Genomic DNA, 21,996 nt, shown 5'->3' on the forward strand with positions numbered 1-21,996 from the left:
CAACTTCACTATTTATATTCATCTAAAAACAAATTTCAAGCATTTAAGCATAAGTCTTCAGTTCAAAATGTCTTTGAATGCATGTTTCCCATTATCTTAAGCAGGTGTGTGCAAATGTTTGACTGGTACTGTACATATAAATATATATTTATGTATATTAGTGCATTATACTTGAATTAATAAGGTGTATTATTTGTCTCAGTATGTAAGGTCTAAGAAAGTATGAAATCATTTAAAGGAACTGACTTTCACTGGCTCTGATAAAGGAGAAATATGAAGGGTAAACTCATACAATATGCCTGGAAAAAAAAATCATAGCATACTACTGTCGCAACATATTTTATATGTTCTGTCCAGTAGATATAATTAAGTCCAATTGGACAGGAATAATGTAAATTCAGTTGTGCCTCCGGTAAAAGTTCTCTTGAAGCAAGAATTGGTCTTTCTGAGAAAAGTCCTGTCCTTCCATTGTTGAACCATAAGTGTTCCGGGAAGGGAGATACTTGGGAATATCCATTAGCAGACAGACCTGCTCTATAAATAAACAGAAGGCAGTGAGAGGTTAAGAACACAAATTACACAAAGAAGGTGATGTAAGACCTTTCGACAAACTGAAAACAACCGGGTTTCCTACAAAGCCACAGTGAAGCTTCTTAGTCTCTATGAGGGAGCTGCACAGCATGGTGGAGTCACATGCAGCCTCAATGATGCCATCATTTAGGCCTGGTTGCTGCTGGTGCCCCAGTTCTCAACACGTGATGGAGATAGGCATAGCTGGCGAAGCAGAACTCAATCCCATGTATAACACCCGCAACAATATGGGTGAACAAAGACACTAGATGTTCTCTAGTGTAGAGGTAGAGCAGATGAACTTTTTTTCTTTGCTTTCTGTCTCTGTTAGGATGTTCCAGCCAATGTTAAGGACTGGTAAACAATTCTGTAATAGATCAGTTTTTCTTATTAATATTCATGAGCAGGAGGTCCAGAACACATTTTGATTGTGATTGATTAGCTGTTACAAAGATTCAACATGCTCATCGCTGCCTTCAAAGCCATAGCACAGACTTTGTCCAGACATTTGTTCTTTCTTATTTTAGAATTTGTATATCGAGTATTAAATCATTCTAATGATGCTTGTATCATATTGAACTCCTTTCAATTGAGTTATACGTCAGGACGGTAGCTTGATTAGATTATGCTCGGGTGTGTCTGGTGCTACAGAGCTGTAGCTTGTGGGAGCCACCTGGGCAAGGTCATGGGGTCAGCCCATGCCTCCCCAAACTGCACCATCAGCCCGGTTCACCAGCTGAGCAGGCCCCTGCAGACCCCCTGTTATTAATGGACCCACTGGAGAAGGGAAGGAAAATAGACCCAGAACGAAGGGACATTCTGGGAAACTGAGACCTCATCAGGACAGACAGGTGCAGCTTAGCAATGAACAGAGATTGAACAGAGATGCACTGTAGTTTGGATCATTTCACGCGTGTCCTTGTAACCCTCCTATATTTTTTTCTTCATTTGGACAGGAATACTTCTTCAGAAAACCCTGAAATCTCCTGTAGAGATAACTGCATGTCACAGGGAAATGCCTTTTCATGCAGTTATATTTACATACCATTTTTCTTTTAGATTTTGACACAATAAATCTTGTTTTAGTTTCACAGTTACACTTCAGTATTTGAATTGAATGATTACTTTGAACTGGACAGGTACAGTATATGTATCAATAGCCATTTAGTTGTGATACTCACCTTTAATACCTTTAAAATCTTTCAGAAGTGTGGTTCCAGGTTATAATCAAACAAGAGTGTCCTGTGTTGTCCTTCCTCTATGCTAATCAACCATTCTTTCCTCCTTTTCTTTGTTTCTTTTTCTCTTTTTCTCATCTTTCCTGCTTTCTCCTTTCTCTCTCTCTTTTTAATGTACAATTAACAACCTTATGTACAATTATCCATTCAGGAATTAACAAGAATAATTCAACTTTTTTATCTCATCAAATTTATGCTAATGATGTCGTTTTCCTTTATCTTTTTATAATAAAGGATTAGCCCAGGACGGTGTCTCCAGCAACTCTGGGACCAATTTATCCAGGATACAGGAGAAGCAAGCCCTGGTGGTTAATTACCATTAATTAACATAGTTTGCATCTTTTCTTCTTTGAATACCCAGGAGCGAGCTATTGTCAATATTTGTCCCATATAAATTTGCAGTTTCTAGTCACTGTCCTCAAGCATAATGCTGCTAATGACAAACATTAATAACTCAGAGAATCAGGTCTCTGAGGGGGGGAATGGGGGGCTAACAGCGTTTCACAATTTGCATTGATTGCTTTCCTTTTTCACACTTTTTTTAAAGCAGAATGCATAGTCGACGTTGTTTGCCACCCATGCCATGTGATTGACACTTTCGGTGTTTATGTGACATATTCAAATGGGCCGATTCCCCAAGGTTTAATTAACCTGGTCTTAGACTGCGCTTTAGTAAAGATGTTAAAAGATACAGGGGGAACAGTTCAAATCCATGGTGATGGCAAACATAATTCCACATGCTCTATAGGAATGGAGAATGAGACTAATCTACTTTTTTTTGTACAACCATCTCATTAAAGAGGTCTCTACTGAGAATTACTTTGATCAGTAGTTCCAAATGCAAAGTTTTCCCCACTCCCTTTATTCCTTGAGACAGGATGAACACAGTGTCATTTTTTTTTCCATCCACCTGTCCCAGTTTCCAGTGTTCTTGTGGGTTCTTTGGGGGGGTGGGGGGGGGGGGGGTCAAGAGTTTACACTGAGGACGATCAATGGGAAGTGGCTCCAGGCATCCTTGTGCTAGATACGCGCTGGGTGGAAATCAGGGCCGAGTACAAAGAGAAAGCGGGGATCAGCATTGGCCAGGGCTGCACCCTACAGTTCATCCACAATTAGCAGCAGGGAAAACGGATGCCTCTACTCCATCTCACAGACAGAGGGCGCTGCTGAAACCACAGCGCTATAATGCATGTTTCCACTGTGCCATGGTGACAGGTCTGTCCAAATTTCCACAATCAAATATGGTAAAACTTGCTCTTTTTTCATTCAGAGAGAGATGTTTTTAAAATACATGTTACACCAAAAGACACTTTTTTAAGCAATCCATGGCAGGAGTTAGCGAGACTGTGTTTTTTGAACAGTTGAAATAGAATTAGAATTTTATTTCAGTACTGTTATTCTGCTGGAAAGCTTCAGCATATTTTTGCTTCATACCATGAGATAAAAAATGATGCCACGACTGGAGTTTTAATAGTTAAGAAATATGTGGATCGCCACATTTGAGAAAGATATAAGTTTGTAAGAATGAGCAGCCGGTGTTTAACTGTATTAAATCAATGTGCTTCTGTTGTTGCTAATGTAGTCCTTCAGATGAGATGTTAAGCTGACATCCCGCTGTGCTAATCAAGGATCCGCTCATACTTCCCTGACAGAAGAGGGATGTTAACCCTGGTGTCCAGCTCAAATTCCCAAACCAGCCACATAGTGTTATTAGATATGTAATCTTTTCACCCTCTACACCATGTTCTACATCTAGGTTGTCACTGAATAAAGTAACTGAATTCTCAGTTGACCCTCCTGATTAAATAAAAGTTTTATTTATTTTTTTTTATTCAATTACTTTACCCTAAAAGATGCAGAAAATATACAGAAACAAAACTCTGGTCAAATCAAATTCCCTAAGTTTCTGAGGCAATGAATTAATTTCACTTGAAGTTACAGTTTGAGCTCATAAGAAATTACTTTTGAACAAATTTGGTGAGATGTTCAACTTAAACTGAAAAAAGTTTGAGCTTTATTGAAAAGAAGCAGATATGGCTGTGTCGTTCCAGTTGAGAGCAAGGAAGTGTCTTTTGGCTTTTCCTGCTTCTGCAAGCTCAGGTTGGGAGATGGACTGATCTTTCCCAGAACTCACCTTATGGCAATGGGAAACAACATTTCACCCATCTGCAGTCTTTGTGTCAGAGGCAGACTTGACCGTGTTTCTGCAGGCTAGGGCCTGGGCAGGGATTAGACTGTGTGGGCCGTTCCTTAGTGAATATAATTACCACTTTAATGTTCTCTAACAGCTTGTAAGTCAATCTTGTGCACACTCAAGGCTTCTGCCAAAAGGAAATGCCTGCGCTTTTCAGAGAGGCCATTTCCCGTATAATACAGCTTTAACGGCAACAAGGTATATCAGGGACACTGGGGGCTGAGTGAACTGTTCATGCAGTTTGAATAATGCGTAAAACGGAAAATCTTCAGCTCTCCAAGTCACCCTGGATAAGTCAATCTACTGCGCAATTACACAACATAATGGGACAGAATGCATTATAAGAGCCACCAGTGCGTTGCGATGGGCGACTGCAACGGCGTGTGAGGCCCTGTTATTTTCACCATCTTGGAATTCCCTTGAGGAAGACGGTATACTTGTCTCCTGCCCTGGAATTATTCATAATTAATGCTCATATTGTGTCTGTGCCTGTTGTTTGAGGCCGAGCATAAACATTTAAGCAACCATACCTTCCCACCCTCATTACTGCGCCTGAAGTTATTGTTCAACGAGGGGCAAATTACGCACTGGAAAGTAGCACACCTCAGGTAATCATAGTAAAATATTCATCCCCCTCAGTGCGGCGCGCGGGTGCCGACAACAAAGGGAGCCTTTGTTTGCATAACATTAGAGCGCGCTCACTCTCCGCGCAGACCCCAGGACAAACTGCAGGCCCTCCACAAACACGGGTCGAGCGAGTGTGCATCACTGGGACCAATTAAAGCTGCAGGTACATTAGCATGTTTGAGTGGATAAGAGGATCTGTGGTAAAGGGGTGTGTTGGTGGGGGGGGGTTGTTGGAGGGGATCCCACTAATGAACACCAGACAGAGGATCCATGGCCGTCTTCTACAGTCCGAACATTTTAGTGATAAAGGACCCCCGATTTCCTCCTGACATTCTGCTGCACACGCTGGTTTCCACATCACACACACACACACACGCAGGCACAAGCCTAGATGATGTTACTACCTCCAGAACAGTCCCACAGAGAGCTGCATCCAGTCACACAGCAAAGCATCAGCACAGCATGGATGGAAGAGGCACACTAACAGGAGCCAGCTATGGAATACCTTCAGGAGATCTCTCAACCATCTACTGGGTGCCTAGCAAAACACTTTCCTGTGCTCTGATTTTAAACCGCTGCACTGTACTTTACGCCCATACAACTTTGCACCCAAAATGATTTTTAAACTATCCCAGTGCAGGTAAGGTTTCCACGGATATTTGCAATGTAGTGAAATCATTTGTGAAAATTCATGTCTGCGGGTACAACAGTAATTACTCATTCACAGTAACTGAGATGGAGCAAATCACATTGTGGAACAATGTAGGCTTTGGAAGCAGCCAGGGTAGTGGGAACACAAATGGCTAGCATACAGATAAATACCCAAGTACAGAACTGCCATCACGCCCACCAAGCACTGGTGGTATGACCACTGTGAGCATGAGAATACAAGTGCCACAGTTACCATTTTACCTGTGTAATGACTTCAATAGGTGGGTTGTCCATGCTCCACTCCACCTCTTGCTGCACTCAGCTGTGGTGAAGTCCTTTCCCCCATTTGCATGGGTGCAGAGTTTCCATATGTCAGGCTGTTAGTGTTCCAGACTCTCACAGTCTTTCCAGGTCTGCGAGACAGACTCAAAGGCTGCCGCACATTCCAGCGCAGAGACCTGTTACCCTCACCACTCTGCACATTCTTTTGCTGGCAGCGGCAGTCAGGCTGATTGCGTTTCCGTTCACAGGTCTGGCATCGGCCACTAGATGTAGTGGAGATCAATTGCCACTAGATGACGCTGATGTGTCGGGAATCTGGTACATTGACATAACTATTAACTCAAAAGGCAACGTTTTGTTTACATTTAGAAGATTGTGGAATAGATATAATTTAGCAACGCACAGTTTTATGAGCATAAAATACTCCCTGGAAAAGTTATTTTCATGCGAGCAGAATTCTTTACCGTATATACATGGTTAAGCTACTGGGCTCTGGATTACTGTCGGGGTTTGTCCAAAAAATTCTCCAAAATACCCCTTGAGAGTAGAAATGATAAGCCTAGAAAGAGACTTTTTGAGGACACAATAAGTCATCTCCGAAAGACTCTTTACTAAGTATCAGTGTGTAGCTGGGCAACATGTATTTCAGGCTACATAACAGTATGCATATACAGCCCTCACAATCACTCTTTATTGTCTTTGCCGACTTCATCATTTATCACAAAAATTCTCAAAATTCTCATCAGTCAAAATTCTCTACCTACCTCGTAAAAACCACCTGATAAAGACAAAATACTGTCTTTTGGTAAAATAAAATTCACATTGAACGAGTACGAAGACACATACAAACAAAAAATAAAAACAATTTTGTAAGATCAAATTTACCAACTAAGCAACTGCACTAGTACTACAAGCGTAAGGAGACCTGTCATAGATTTGCCACTAGATGGCAGGATATACATAACTTTGTTTTTCGCTTCTGCAGTATCTATTGATGTTGTTGTGTGATTTACAGTTTCGCCCACACGGTGGCAGCACTGACACACACGTGGCGTGTGGAGCGTGGAGCGTGACCTTCCTAACGTCATAATATTCATTTAGTTATTCTGTGGGAAAATCTTAAAATCGTGTCTAAAAGCACATTGGAATACGTTACATCACATACTCGTTCGCAGCTCACCTCCATCTGAGCTATAAACGTATAGTGTTGCCTTGTAACACAAGCAAACAACTCTATAATATAGGATATTATAACATATTATGTTCATCCGTGCTTTTTTTCTGAATGCATTTGGTATTCCTCTTCAATAATAGTCTGAAATTTCTTAGGTCGAATTCATCGGGGTTTTTTCCCTCACAAATCATGTCTAAGAATAAGGTAAATAAGACGTCTACTATGCAGATTTTGACTGTACTGATTATTACTATGTTTCCACAAATTAACGAATGAAAACGTGTTTATTCATGTCTCTATCCAAGGCAAAACTTGTGTTTGTATGAGCTGCAACAGCTGTCTGCAAAGGCCTGGGTCGCTGTCCGTGGTGCTGACGAGAGCAGCTCCATTTCACACTTGACCAACTGGCGCAGAAAAGTAAAGGGGAAGTAGATACACCCAAAGGGTGTACCTTTTTTTTTTTTTTTTGCTAATTTCTCAACCATGTAAACATGTTTCAAATGAATACTTGTACCTATAATTATACTTAATATGTATCTGTCGTACCTCACTTCATTATTCAACGATACCTTTCGATTCAGTTACTTAGAATTTTTAAATCATTCCACAGCACACAGTTAAAAATGTAAAATCTAAATGTTTAAATATTAAAAGCCGTCCTTTTTCCGAGCTATTGACTGCAAGGCTGCAGCATCGGGTTGCTGGGGAGCTATCACTGCTGCTCCTTTAAGAGGCTGGCTATGGCGCATGGCCACGTCACTGGCGTGTCGACATTACAATAGAATGACATTCAATAACCTGATCATACCATTAGACAGTACGTGAGACTGGAGATCCCCAGTAATTGAGAGCGTCGGAAGGGTCCCCGTGATAGACGTAACAGTAGAGAAACATACACATACAAAGACATACTGCAGCTGGCTGGCTCGTTAGAGAGGAAACTGGTCAATCAAAAACCATGTCTGTCGCAGGACTGAAGAAGCAATTCCACAAAGCCACTCAGGTAAGATCGCGCTGTTGGTTATTTGCCAAGGACCTTGGCTGGTGAATTGTGTGGATCTGAGGAAGCCAAGGTGCATTTACTGCATATTTACATTGCTACTTAAAATTCAAATATGAAACAACGAGGCATTATTCATTCCGGACTAATTTACTGACGGATTTTCCTCCCATGGGATTTGTATCTCAGAAATGCGGGTGTTTAGCTCGCATCCTGATGGCTCATGTGGATTAGTACTGAGCAAATGTGCTCCCACCCCCTCCCTGTTTGTATCCAAATATGTATCAATTAGCAATACATGTCTCGCTTGTTTCATTGACAGGTTAGCATTACGTACGGGAAAGCGCGGTACAGTGGCTACCATATTTTGGTCTGAACGTGGTTTCAGGATTTAATCAGATAGAGTGGGGAATAAAACAAAAATCAATGAGGGCTTTTTTTAGCATCTCTCGCTGGTTTTCGTTGCTATCGACTGCTCCGGGCGAATGAAAATTAAGACGATGGATAGACTACCCTTCAGATGACATTCCGTCGCAGGGAAAATAACAGCACGGACCTGGATGTCTGCACGCACATTCAAAACCAACCATCGTTCCCCCATTGTAGCGTTCGTGCGATCATTTTAGCTATTTCAAGTGGTTGGCTAATTAAAGTTTTCGCAGCAAGAACGTTATGCAATTCAGAATCAACCAGCATCGTGACGAACCTTCTACCACAATGATCACTCGCTAATGAACTTTAACCTATTGTACACATGCACAGACCTTAAATTAACATTGCTCAATCACTGTTTTTGCTGTCCGCGGTTCGTTTTGATTTCGTTTGCCCCCTCTTGGCTTGTTTTATTTTGCGACTCATGTGTTGTTTTTGTAATTGAAATAGCAGGAGTGAGTTCCAATAACGCTTCCTTTAGATTTAGATCAGGCGTATTTTAAAAACACTCTGATTTTATATCGTGACAATCTGAAGGGCAGCTGTGTTCATCCACTTTCCCCGGAGGCACATTGGAAATTATGATCATAAAAATGCAATCCAATGGAAAAAAAAGAAGAAACCTCAACGCCTGTTGGGAAGGGAAAACGCCTGTCCCAGCCTGTACTAAAAAAAAACGACAGCAACGTGACGGTTTGTGGGATTAAAATAGAAATATGAATCAACAACAGGCATAGCGCACCGGTAATAGCTACAAATCAAGTGACGTAACACTCTGGTGCATTATCCAGGGTCCTATCAGAGGGAGCGGGAACAAAGATGTGGACAATGAAATGTCAATGAAATACCGGGTTACTAATTAAGTGAGACATGTACTGCACTGAACATAAATTGTTATGGTTTCACTTATATAAGCAGTTAGTATTATTACTGGTTATGCATAACTCTTCAACATCTATTTACAAATCTGCAGTTAAAAGATAAATAGATGGTCCATGTCCACTATTAATGGGAACTAAAATGTTTGTGTGATACTGATAGTCATATCAGCAGTTTATCATGTGTGAAGATGTTGTATTTGTGGGTTGTTGTGCTCTGAAGAGGAACTTGTCATAGAGGTAAACATACTATTCAAGAAGAACAGGAAATACATTAAAAAGAGAGAAGTACATAGAATAACCCTCTGTCAAGACAGTAAACCCCTCAACCACACACACACACACACACACACACACATACAATCGAATGAACTTGTATTCACACTATTATGAAATGGTAAAGACATTGAAGTACATTCCTAAAGCAAGTTTCATGAACTCCTTATTCCAAGCTGTTTTTTAGATTGCTTACAGAAATCAAAGTCCTAGCAGTGAAACATTTCTGGTATTCTGATGCAGCCAAACAGACAGACATACAGACAGACACAATGCAGACACACAGAGCCAAATGCAGTACCCTTGGAGGTGTGTGTGTCTGTGTGTGTGTGTGTGTGTGTGTGTGCGTGTGTGTGTGTGTGTGTGCGTGCGTGTGTGTGTGTGTGTGTGTGTGTGTCTGTGTGTGTGTGTGTGTGTGTGTGTGTGTGTGTGTGTGTGTCTGTGTGTGTGTGTGTGTGTGTCTGTGTGTGTGTCTGTGTGTGTATGTGTTTGGGTGTATAAAATGCACCCACAACCCCTCCACAGTGCCTGTCTCTGCCACACGTCCCGTTTACTCCTGCAGCAGTAATTAAGCTGCGCTCTGGCTAAGTGGCATGTTCCTAATGGCAGGGACAGGGTATTGTTTCCCGGCGTCAGACAGAGAGGAGCGCAGGGGTGGTGTCAGGGGAAGGCTGAACCTCGGGCTGCCTCAGAGCGAGTCCAGGCCGAGCAGCCCGAGGACACGGCTGAGTCACCGCATGTCCTCTGCAGCTCTGCTCCCCGCCAGAGTCCCCCTGTCTGGAGTTCGTCTGGAAACTGGGACATTCTGCTCTTTGATTGTCCTTCCACCACCCCCCCCCCCCCCCCCCCCCACGCGGAATAGATCCAGCATCACGCAGTGACACGATTAAGGGTAAACAGTAGATATTTGTCATTCTACATAAATAAAGCGCATCTATCCATTTATTTCCGAGTACGGACACACGGATGGGGACGTGTACTGTGAATGTGCTTATTTGCTGTTGTCAGAGTGGTATGAGCATTCTTGCTTTGGGGTGGTATTGTTATTTCTATGCTTGCGTGCAGGTGGTCAGTGAACAGTGACTAAGAGATAGCTTTTGGAAATGTGATCTCATTCCTGCCAGCACAGATGCCGGTGTCTCAGTCTGCTGGGTTTACGTGCTCTGCAGTGTATCTACACAGTCTGCAGGCTGTATTCTCAGGGCAGTTGTAGGTGCTCTGTGGTGTATTTCCCCAGTCTGCAGGCAAACCATATTAGGTGGCTGCAGGTGTTCTGCAGTATGCAGGTATCAACACAGTCTGCAGGCTGTATGTGCTGGGTAGCTGCAGTTACTATGCAGTGCATCTCCACAGTCTGCAGGCTGTATGTGTTGGGGAGCTACAGGTACTATGCAGTTCATCTCCACAGTCTGCAGGCTGTATGTGTTGGGTAGCTGCAGTTACTATGCAGTGCATCTCCACAGTCTGCAGGCTGTATGTGTTGGGGAGCTACAGGTACTATGCAGTTCATCTCCACAGTCTGCAGGCTGTATGTGTTGGGGAGCTGCAGTTACTATGCAGTTCATCTTCACAGTTTACAGATCCTCAGGCTGTCAGGGACACAAGGAGCACTGACACTATTGTCTCGATAACTCTCTCTCTGGCACAAATCAGAACTTCTGCCCCCAATTTCTCACATCTAAAATCTGCACTCCACTCATGGACTCTTTGTCCAGCACCCTAGGTGGATGATTTGTGGATGGAATAAACAGTTTCCTCTTGTAAACCAAAGCCTCAGGTTGTAGTTGACCTCAAGCCAGCTAAGCATATTGCCAAATGTGAGTTTGGATAGAGGGAAAGTGAGGCCTTGTTTGGTTGGGAAGTCTGCATCGGCAGCCTGCATTTCTTGTATGTATTTGTTGGGTTACATACACTTCATGTATGTAAAACTATTATTACTATTATTATTGATCTGTCTGTCTGTCTATCTCCCACCTTCAGCAGGTAGCTTCACACTTACATAGTTCTTAATTTGAGTAATCCAGATAAAATTGACCTTACTTGCAGGGGTGTAATGATACATAGATTTGTATTAATGCATGAATAAAATGCATTGATACAGCTCTATCAATGTTGCATGTGAGAATCGATCCACTATTATTCATTTATTTATTTTTATTCATATTAATGCAGGAGTTTTACACCCAATTTTTGAACCCCTCTTGGGTCTTGTTCAAACATTGATAGTGACATGCCATCCCTCTGTAATAAATGACACGTGGTGATCTTTGAACATATTTCAATGGTGTATAATGAACTAATGCTTAGATACTCTACATTGTTTTTCAAGCATGGAGTAATTTTAAGGTTGTGTTGACTCATTTTGTATTTAAACGTATCATATCAAATCATATCATCATATCAAAGTGACCTCCTACATATATTCCAATATATCATATCTTTGCTCAGGTATTGTAACATTGTGAAGCCAGATGTTTATACCCATACTTATATGTCAAGTGAAGAAATACAATGGGCTATTATACAGGTCCTTCTCAAAAAATTAGCATATTGTGATAAAGTTCACTATTTTCTGTTATGTAATGATAAACATTAGACTTTCATATATTTTAGATTCATTACACACAACTGAAGTAGTTCAAGCCTTTTATTGTTTTAATATTGATGATTTTGGCAAAAAAGTAAAGAAAAACCAAAAATCCCTATCTCAAAAAATTAGCATATGTCATCCGACCAATAAAAAAAAAGTGTTTTTAATACAAAAAAAGTCAACCTTCAAATAATTATGTTCAGTTATGCACTCAATACTTGGTCGGGAATCCTTTTGCAGAAATGACTGCTTCAATGCGGCGTGGCATGGAGGCAATCAGCCGGTGGCACTGCCTAGGTGTTATGGAGGCCCAGGATGCTTCGATAGCGGCCTTAAGCTCATCCACAGTGTTGGGTCTGGTGTCTCTCAACTTCCTCTTCACAATATCCCACAGATTCTCGATGGGGTTCAGGTCAGGAGAGTTGGCAGGCCAGTTGAGCACAGTAATACCATGGTCAGTAAACCATTTACCAGTGGTTTTGGCACTGTGAGCAGGTGCCAGGTCGTGCTGAAAAATGAAATCTTCATCTCCATAAAGCTTTTCAGCAGATGGAAGCATGAAGTGCTCCAAAATCTCCTGATAACTAGCTGCATTGACCCTGCCCTTGATAAAACACAGTGGACCAACACCAGCAGCTGACATGGCACCCCAGAGCATCACTGACTGTGGGTACTTGACACTGGACTTCAGGCATTTTGGCATTTCCTTCTCACCAGTCTTCCTCCAGACTCTGGCACCTTGATTTCCGAATGACATGCAAAATTTGCTTTCATCCGAAAAAAGTACTTTGGACCACTGAGCAACAGTCCAGTGCTGCTTCTCTGTAGCCCAGGTCAGGCGCTTCTGCCGCTGTTTCTGGTTCAAAAGTGGCTTGACCTGGGGAATGCGGCACCTGTAGCCCATTTCCTGCACACGCCTGTGCACGGTGGCTCTGGATGTTTCTACTCCAGACTCAGTCCACTGCTTCCACAGCTCCCCCAAGGTCTGGAATCGGCCCTTCTCCACAATCTTCCTCAGGGTCCGGTCACCTCTTCTGGTTGTGCAGCGTTTTCTGCCACACTTTTTCCTTCCCACAGACGTCCCACTGAGGTGCCTTGATACAGCACTCTGGGAACAGCCTATTCGATCAGAGATTTCTTTCTGTGTCTTACCCTCTTGCTTGAGGGTGTCAATGATGGCCTTCTGGACAGCAGTCAGGTCGGCAGTCTTACCCATGATTGCGGTTTTGAGTAATGAATCAGGCTGGGAGTCTTTAAAAGCCTCAGGAATCTTTTGCAGGTGTTTAGAGTTAATTCGTTGATTGAGATGATTAGGTTAATAGCGTGTTTAGAGTACCTTTTCATGATATGCTAATTTTCTGAGATAGGAATTTTGGGTTTTCATGAGCTGTATGCCAAAATCATCAGTATTAAAACAATAAAACACCTGAAATATTTCAGTTGGTGTGCAATGAATCTAAAATATATGAAAGTTTAATTTTTATCATTACATTATGGAAAATAGTGAACTTTATCACTATATGCTAATTTTTTGAGAAGGACCTGTATGTGTTACATTACATCTTACCCAGAGCGACTTCCATATAAGTACATCATAATGCTAAGAGTAGTATTGTGTTGTATTGTGGTCTAATAATTCAACACATTCAGTGAGAATAAGGCTTTTTAAAGGTGTCACTGCAGCAAATGACAATCTGTTTTGCTACTAGAAACTGTTATCACGTCAAGCTTTTTATTTGTTATAGACATTCAGCTAAATGAATGGTGTCATCACTACCATTGAAAATATTCAGCATTTCAGATGATGGTGCAATGTGTTGTACATTTTGTGGAATGCTAATTTATGTTGTTCAGCTATTAATGTTTAAACACAGTTTGCTTAGAAAGTTAGTCTCCTTGAACACACCTCTGGTCTTATTCTTTAATACAAAAAACCCAGCATTTTTACATCTGGATAGCTAGGTAATGGAACCATATTACACACGACCCATCATTCAAGTAACATTTAAATCAGATGACATTTTAAAATTTGGACCACTTCTGTCTCCCTGCATTTGTCATAATTCTGTCTGAGAGTCAGGGTGTAATAGACATCTGATATACAAAGTAAGCATGGGTAGTAGCTATATTTAATATGTTATGACTTTTTAGAATGAATTATGGGTATTCAAAATTTGTGATTTGATCTGGCTGGCTCAGCTCCATCACGAAAGTGTTGTTTTTTCTGTGGAGGGAGTACCAGGACACATTGCTGTTGGGCTTGGCTGTGTGTGGTTGGGGAAGCCAGGCATATGCAGAAAAATATCAAACAACTGCACAGTCAGATAACTCCATGGGTAATTACAGGAGGCTAATTAAACAGCTTTAAAAGCCTTTTCAATGTGGCTCAGAGTGCTGGCCTTGTCTGCAGGCCTATGTGGGTTGAACAACGTGGGAAATGAAGTCCTCTTGACTGTGTGTTTTATTAAGATCTGCCAGTGAAAGAGAGAACCATGAAAAGCACTCCACATATAGTAGCATTAGGAGGAACCTTTACAGATGAGCCATGTGGACTTTCATTCCTCGGTAGGAAATGAATGTGTTCATAACTGGAACATATTAGGTGGGGGATAGTAGGAGCAGGAGAAATGGCAGTCAGGTTGAGACATGTGTCTGAGTGCTTGTGTCCACCAAAAAGGCATTTTAGACCAATGCTGTTTCTTCTCATTGAATAATTATGCTGGGAGATTGCTCTGATTCTGCCCATTGTCACTGGTGTACCACTGACAATTAAAGGGACTGTGAAAGTTTGTGCTGCTCGGGTACAACTGGGCACGAGCTCCTCTCATCACTACATTGTTCCTGACAGCTCTCTCCAGCGTCACAGGTCTCACGGGCGCTGCTGCTGTATTTAATGGAACCAGTGTGCCAACAGCAATAAAAATAAACGAGAAGCAAGTTTGCCAGCGCTTGGTTTGAGAGACAGCGCACAAAGGGTTTGTTTCCAAGAGCCGGTTCGGCCAAGAGGTGTAGCGCTGTACGCTGCAGCTTGATAAACGGCAAATGGAAGAATGCTCCTGAGATGTCGGGCTTTGCTGGAATCGAGTTGTTGTGTTGATCGGATAATACACGGGGCTACGAGCATGCTGGGATCCGGGTTTTCGTTTTTGTTTTTCCACAAAATGGACTCGTTCATCCAAGATGTGGTGGGAGGGCCCCGGGTCATAAAAGTGCACTGAGCATGCTGTCTGCCTGCTGCTGGAGATGCACAGAGAATTGTGGTATTGTTGAATCTTCTCACAGAGCCCCGAATTCGGGCTGGAGTTGATTTATCAGTTAGGAATGACTGATAAAAAGTCGAATAAGATATTACAGGGTTTCGGGGGAGGGGGGGACCGCACTGCATCTCTGCTGTCCCCCTCCAGCCAAGCCTCAGCTGACCCCAAAGCTGTGTCCCCGAGTGCCATCGGTTCGATACATGGCAAGGTGATCCTCACCTTGTCACAAGTGTTTTCTAGCGGGCTTTATGGCCTCAGCCTCAGAGGCACCAAGACTGTAACTCATAAAGGATTCTGTACACGGGGCCAAGGGCTTGGCACTCTCAGGTGGTAGTCAACCACTGTGAAGGGGAGCATATAAAACATTTCTCTCCATTTTCTTGCACACTTAACTCGATGGCTGGAGAACAACCATACCTGAAAAACAAGTTTCTTTTGTGTGAGGTGAAGAGGTGGCGTACCGTTTTTAAGCAGTCTAAGCACTCCTGCACCCCTCTTCATCAAATTTTCAGCATTAAAACAAAGCGATTATCCCCTCTGTTTCTCGTGCCTCATCCTCTTTTGTGGAAATCACATTATGAAGTCATAGTTATAACAATTTAAAAAATTGGACATCTAATCTGCTTGATTTAATGCACTCATTTGTGGTGCTTCCCAAAATGTCCATGCAGTTCACAGAAGTTACTCTAAACTGTGTTGTGAGATTATATTCTCTGGGTCATGACAGGATGAACTTTCATTGTGTTTATATAGGTCCAGGAGGGGGGGGGGATGACCTATAGTTAGAAAGACTATGAATTATTGATGCAGTGATGGACAGTGATGTTACACGGTGGCTGTTTGTCCTTAGCTGCATGTTTTCAGGTGAGGAGCCATCATGCCAATGAAGTGTAAAGTGTAGTGGGTAATGAATAGGTTCCTGGAATGAACACAGCGATGGTGTCTGATACAGAGACATAGAGAAGTATCCAGTGAAAATCAGCATGGAACACTGTGCTGTGTATTCTCAGAACAAATACTTGTCCCATTTCATTCTCATTTTTTGAAACCATGCCTGTCACACCAGAGGACAAGTGCGTATCAGGCTACACCAGTAGGCTTTTACAGCACGATTTACAAACCTTAAAAACAGCCCCAGACATGCTCAATTTGCTGATACAAGTGTACAGACACTAAGCTTTGAATAGCATCTCAGACAGGTGCTTATCTATCATTTGGTGCTGTTGGCGTCCCGCAGTGTCAGATACAGATGCTGAATATGTTTTGCAATGTGGTGCAGATATGTGTTATCGGTCAGGCCAGAGAGATGACACCCTTATCATGCTCTGAGGGTGTCAGTGTGGAGTTTCCGGTTTTGCCTTTCATTCAGATTTCACTGCATGAGTGCGCTGAGTTGGGCAAGTGGGGAGGTGGGAGGGGGTCAGTTTCAGAAGGTCCAAAAAGAGAAACAACAAAAGGCTTGGCCCGCTGAGCTCTAGCCTCAGTCACCCTCTCTCAAGCCCACTGATACAGTGTGGGGAATGCAAAGCGATGCTAGTGCAGAAATCTCTAGTTACATTACATTACATTACATTACTGTCATTTACCAGACGCTCTTATCCAGAGTGACCTACACAGGTTACTTGTACATATTATCTATTTATACAGTTGGATATTTACTGAGGCAATTCTAGGTTAAGTGCCTTGCCCAAGGGAACAACGGCAGCGCCCCCGTAGGGACTAAACTGGCAACCTTTCGGTTACGAGCCCTGCGCCTTACCTCTGTGCTGCACTGCCTTCCAGCTAGTGAACTTTCCCTCTCTACGTTGCCTCCCCGCTTTTTCTCTCTAGTGAGAGAAAGCAGGGTGAATGAGTCTTCTCTCACCCCCAGTGTACATGCTCCTGTGACCTCTCTCTCCCAGGATGCTGGATGGGATTTGCTACCTGGACAGGAGAGCTCTGCAGCTTCTGGTCTCACTGACCCTTGGTACAGAGATAGAAGCACAGCTCACCAATGCGTTGCACGTCTATTTATGGTAAAATTTTCACCCAAGTGTAAAAGTGGGTCGAGTCAGTGGAGAGTTAAGAAGTGCAGTTAATGGAAGAAAACTTAGAGATACACGTGTTCCTATACTATGCCCTCTCACAAGCCATTCAAATGTAGAATGGTATGCCAGTACTGTAGCTTTGGTTTAGACATTATGTAATGTGTGTTAATGCCAGTATTTGATAGCGCACATATGACGAGATGTTGGCTTTCATTAATATCGTTTTTTTCTTCAGTGTAATGTTGTTTAATGTAGTTTTTTGTTATTTTTGTAAGGAATGTAAGGGGTGGGGGTAAGTTTCTGTATTCTTGGATCTTGAACTTAACCAAAAGGAAAGGGGGATGTTTCCTCTGAACCCAGAACTCTGGAGAAATAGAACAAAAATAGAATAGAATAGAACTTCTGATAAAAGATCAACAATGGAATGAACATTACTCGACATGTGTGCTTTGTGGTGCTACCTTAATGCTACATTAACTCTAACTTCACCTACATGCTGCTACGTTGAATACGTTAGGATGACTGGGCTGGTAAAGAGAACATTATTTATTCTATGCAGTGTGAAAGGTCACTGGAAATGTGGAAGAAACTCAAACACCTCAAAAATCTGATGGCAATTCATAGAAATGTTACACAGGATGTGTTCGCTTAGCTAAACTGAGAAGCAGGCACCTGCAGAAAAAAATACTGTGAACAAACACATTCAACAGTAATTCCTCCCTTCGACTGTCTTGTATTTGAGAAAAAAGCCAGCTTGTCTCTTCAGTGCATTCTGTAGGTGACTGTGTATATGGCGGCTGGGTGAGTCATGTTTTTGTTTTCCAGGCTTTCCTGTTCTCTTCACATCTGCTCATCCGATCACCCAGCCCTCGAAATGGGTTACAGCTTTATTGATTGTTCCCTGGCTGGCATAAAGTGGTTGCTGGCAGAGGGATTTGCCAGTGTGCGCTGTTTGGCTTGGGCGTGTGAAATGTTATTACACGTATTAGCCTTTTTAGGGCCGCTTAATTCCTATTAATTACTGGCAATTTTAAGAGCATTTGGTGGGCCACAGCAAGACATCTGCCTCTAGAAAGCTGGTCGAGTTTGTTGTTCTTTGTTTAGAGAGATAAATGTTTCTCACCACATGATGAACGGAACTTGTTATTAGCAATTGTTTTGCAAGTTTTTGACTCCCACTTTATGGAGAAGGAGGCATCACTTAATACTGCAAAGGTTAATCTGTGTAACCATTCGGTAAGAGGAAGTAAATTGCTATGGAATGCTCCTTTCAGGAAGTAGATCGGTCTGAGACAGTGTCAGTGCTCCGGGCAGGAGTGGAGTTACAGAAAGAAGGTTGCTCTCAGACCGTGCCGGTGCTGCAGGCAGGACTGCAATCCTGGTGACAGCGCTGTGAGGAGGCTGTGTGCGTGATGTGCTCGGCAGGAAAGGTCAAAGGTCAGATGCGAGTTCCCAGTGATGGGGACAAGAGTGGCGGAGTGACTCATAAGCGCAGCAGTGCGGGGGAGTCGCGGACTGGGCCGGAAACAAGAGGCATGGTGGGATTGTAGATTGACACTGGAGAAAGGCGGCGCATGCTTTGGGGGAAGGCGGCTCGGGTTGAACATCTGCCAGGAATAGCAGCAGCTCCGTGCTTCATAGCATCACGGAAATTACAAATGCATTTTAATATGCACATTATCATGGCTTTGCAGGTTTTTTCCTTATTTATCAACATTCATTTTGCTTCATTCACGTCTGCAGAGACTTGCCTGCTTTCTCTGCGTTAAACTCTATGTCCAGAGGGCTGTGGTTATGCTGATTTTCCCCAGCCTGCTCTTTACTACTTAATTAGCCCAATCATCACTCAGTCTCTCATTTTTTCCCCATTTTGGAAATTATGCATTATTGTATTTGGCTATTCTGTTGTCTGTCTGTTGGCTATCAGTCTCTTTGAAACACTGAAAACAGAGCACATGTGCATGTCAGAACTGAGCACATGTGTAGGGTCTCTAATCCCTTGCAGGTCCATTGCGTCTTATTCTCCGGCAGTGGGCTCGCGTGGTATAAAGAAGGGATTTCCTGCTGTGAAGGGCCACAGTGTAATTATGAAACAGTAGCGGGCAGCAGATGGGAGAGGGCACTGTTATTATCTCATCAGGCGGCCTACCAAAACCCTCGCGCGGGGTTCAGATTGTGTCAAGCCCGCGGCCTGCCGGAAAAGGGGGGGGGGGGGGGGGCGCGAAACGGAAAATTTGATAGGCTTTTCACAGCACCGGCGGCCCGCTGAATACTGCACGCCACAGCCGTGCTCTTTCAGTCAGTCTCCCAGCATCCTCTCTGGAGCCAAAGGCCTTTCCTGGAGGCTAAAGGCCATTGAATCGTCAAAGAGGGGAATCGTACAAGGCAGCGATGTTGTGATTACAGCTAGGCCCCTGTTTGTAATCGCTCTCTTATTTGTTCCAGTTCTTGGAAAAGGCGGACGTTTCCTAAGCTTCTACTGAGCAATATTAACATCGCCTGTATGTTGGCAGCACCCTTTTAGTGATCCTCTTACCCATTTTCTTCAGATCACCGGTTCAGCAGCAACTTCCCCCTCAAACCACAAGGATTTCCGTGTCTGTTCTTAAGGCCTCCGTATCTCACAATGATTTATAATATTTTACAATGTCTCACTGCCGTGTGCATGCAGTGTGGCGTAGTGGAAAGGAGCAGGGCTCATAACAGAAAGGTTGCTGGTTTGATTCCCTGCTCAGGTACTCCTGCTGTACCCTTGGTACTTAACCCACAATTGCCTCAGTAAATATCCCGCTGTATAAACGTCTAACATTGTAAGCTATGTAAGTCGCCCTGGATAAGAGCGTCTGCTAAATGATAGTAATGTAATGTAATGCAGTGCTAGCTGAAGCAAAAAAAAATGAACAGCGGCAGAATCAACAGTGCTGTGGAACGTGTTTAGAAAGTAATTCCAGTATACTGCATTCAAATAGCAGACATATGCTCCTGGGAAGCCAACTGCTTGGGACAGTCATATTTATGACACCGCCGCCACCTCATGTGGCGTGTGCCCGACAGCCCGGCGTGTCTCAGATGTGGAATTTTCCAGGCTGGAAGGACGATGCAGTGCTGCGTCTCCATGTTAGTGTGAGCGGGTCCAGCCCGGGAGAGCTCCTCTGCAAGTTGGTGAGGCGGGAAGAAGGGCTGGGATGAATTATGCATCAGCGGCACCATCCGAACACCGGGATCCGCTGCACCTCTTATCTTTTATTCATGCCACTTCTGTGCCGCCCATTTTGGGTGCCCAGCCCGCGTTGCGAGAACGACAGATTGGCTAACTGCTGCGAGGGGCCCCTGTTGACCGCAGTCCCCTTCCTAACCTCTGATCAGAGGCCTCGGCACTGGGAACAGGTGCTTAGAGGGGTTCCCGCTGTGAGGGATCAGCAGGCGCTGAGGGAGCAGGTCCGACTGACTGCATTGCCTCGCAGCTAATAGGTGCCCTTATTAGATCACAGCCAGCCACAGACTAGGAGAAAGGACAGAGTTGATTGAGTTAAGCCAATACGGAGCTCAATTACAGGTTAAAGGGTGCAGTGCCAAGGTAGAGCATTGCTGTGGCCTTATCACTCTGCATAAATTTAGGGTGGCAGTGTAGTATATTGTGTTTTTAAGCAGAAGACAGCAGGTTCAAGTCCAGGTTGAGTACAAGTGGTATTGTACCCATGAGCTTGGTTCTTAACCTGGAGTGCTCCATTTAAAAATATCCTGCTGTGTGAATGGATAAAAAGGTTGAATAAGTCACCCAAAAAGAGGGCATATGCTAGGTAATTTAAATAACTAACTTGGAGCTTTTATTAAAACCACCTTTCAGTGTGTCTTTTTTTCCATGTACAACAGAAGAGGAGGCATCTTTCACAGGCAGTTGCATATCCTTTTAATGACCAACATGAATCACCAAAACACGAAGCATTCTGAAAGGAGCTGAAACCTCTTTCAAGGCCCCATCATTATGAATAGTGAGGTCAAGTATTGATCCATTCAGAAATGTATTTCCAAAGCCTTAGCCAATGCTCAATGAAGCAACAAATTGCAAACCACATGCCAGAGTTAGCACTTTGGCACAGAAAGCTAACTGAGCAGCTCAGGTCACTGCTGTAGTATTTGAATCTCATTTGAAGAGTCTGATAAACAGTCATTTTGTCTCTGACAGTGCATTCAATGAACCACTCACATGTGTATTTTTTCCTTGTTAGCACTACAGCTACTCCATTAGTATGAGTACTTTACACACAAAACAGAGACCGCAGCTGATTGGTTACATGGTCAGTTGCCATGTATGATTTATAGATTTTTCCTTGCTGTGTAACTGGTCACTACAACAACTATGCATGTATGTTGGGTTAGTGTGAGATGGACATTTGCCTGTATGCACTTAATATAGGATGCACTTTTTTAAATAGAGTAGTGTGGGCTGAACTGATCAGTCCTCTTATTTTTCTGTTTCAAATCTTTAATATGTAACCTCAGTCTCTCACATGGATATTGGGAAGTAAATACATCTCCAGGGATGCCATTTCATTTAATTAACAGATATGATATAACATTTTCTTATTGCAGTTAGTAATTCGAAAACACTTGTTCATAGAGACATAATACACATTCTCTCAGAGATGTGTGCGGCATACTGTATGATGTCCACAGAGAAGGGAGTGCGTTTGTTCCGTAGTCTGATGTGTTTGCACAAATGTATCTCCATTTTCATTCCGACTCATCCTCAGTGCTATCTCTAATTACTTAGCCTCATTAATCTTGCTGGATAAGTGT

General features: G+C 43.0%; 1 protein-coding gene across 1 annotated transcript in view; it reads left to right on the forward strand.

Moving 5' to 3' along the window:
• The first annotated feature begins 7,531 nt into the window (after window positions 1-7,531).
• LOC118793154 (endophilin-A1-like) overlaps window positions 7,532-21,996 on the forward strand; it is a 36,980-nt gene continuing 22,515 nt past the window's right edge. The window contains exon 1 of the mRNA XM_036551184.1: window positions 7,532-7,739. Coding sequence (XP_036407077.1) covers window positions 7,695-7,739 — 45 coding nt within the window. The 5' untranslated portion in view covers window positions 7,532-7,694. The remainder of the gene's footprint in view (window positions 7,740-21,996) is intronic.

This window comes from Megalops cyprinoides, chromosome 18 (genome assembly GCF_013368585.1).
Source record: "Megalops cyprinoides isolate fMegCyp1 chromosome 18, fMegCyp1.pri, whole genome shotgun sequence".
Lineage (NCBI taxonomy): Eukaryota > Metazoa > Chordata > Actinopteri > Elopiformes > Megalopidae > Megalops > Megalops cyprinoides.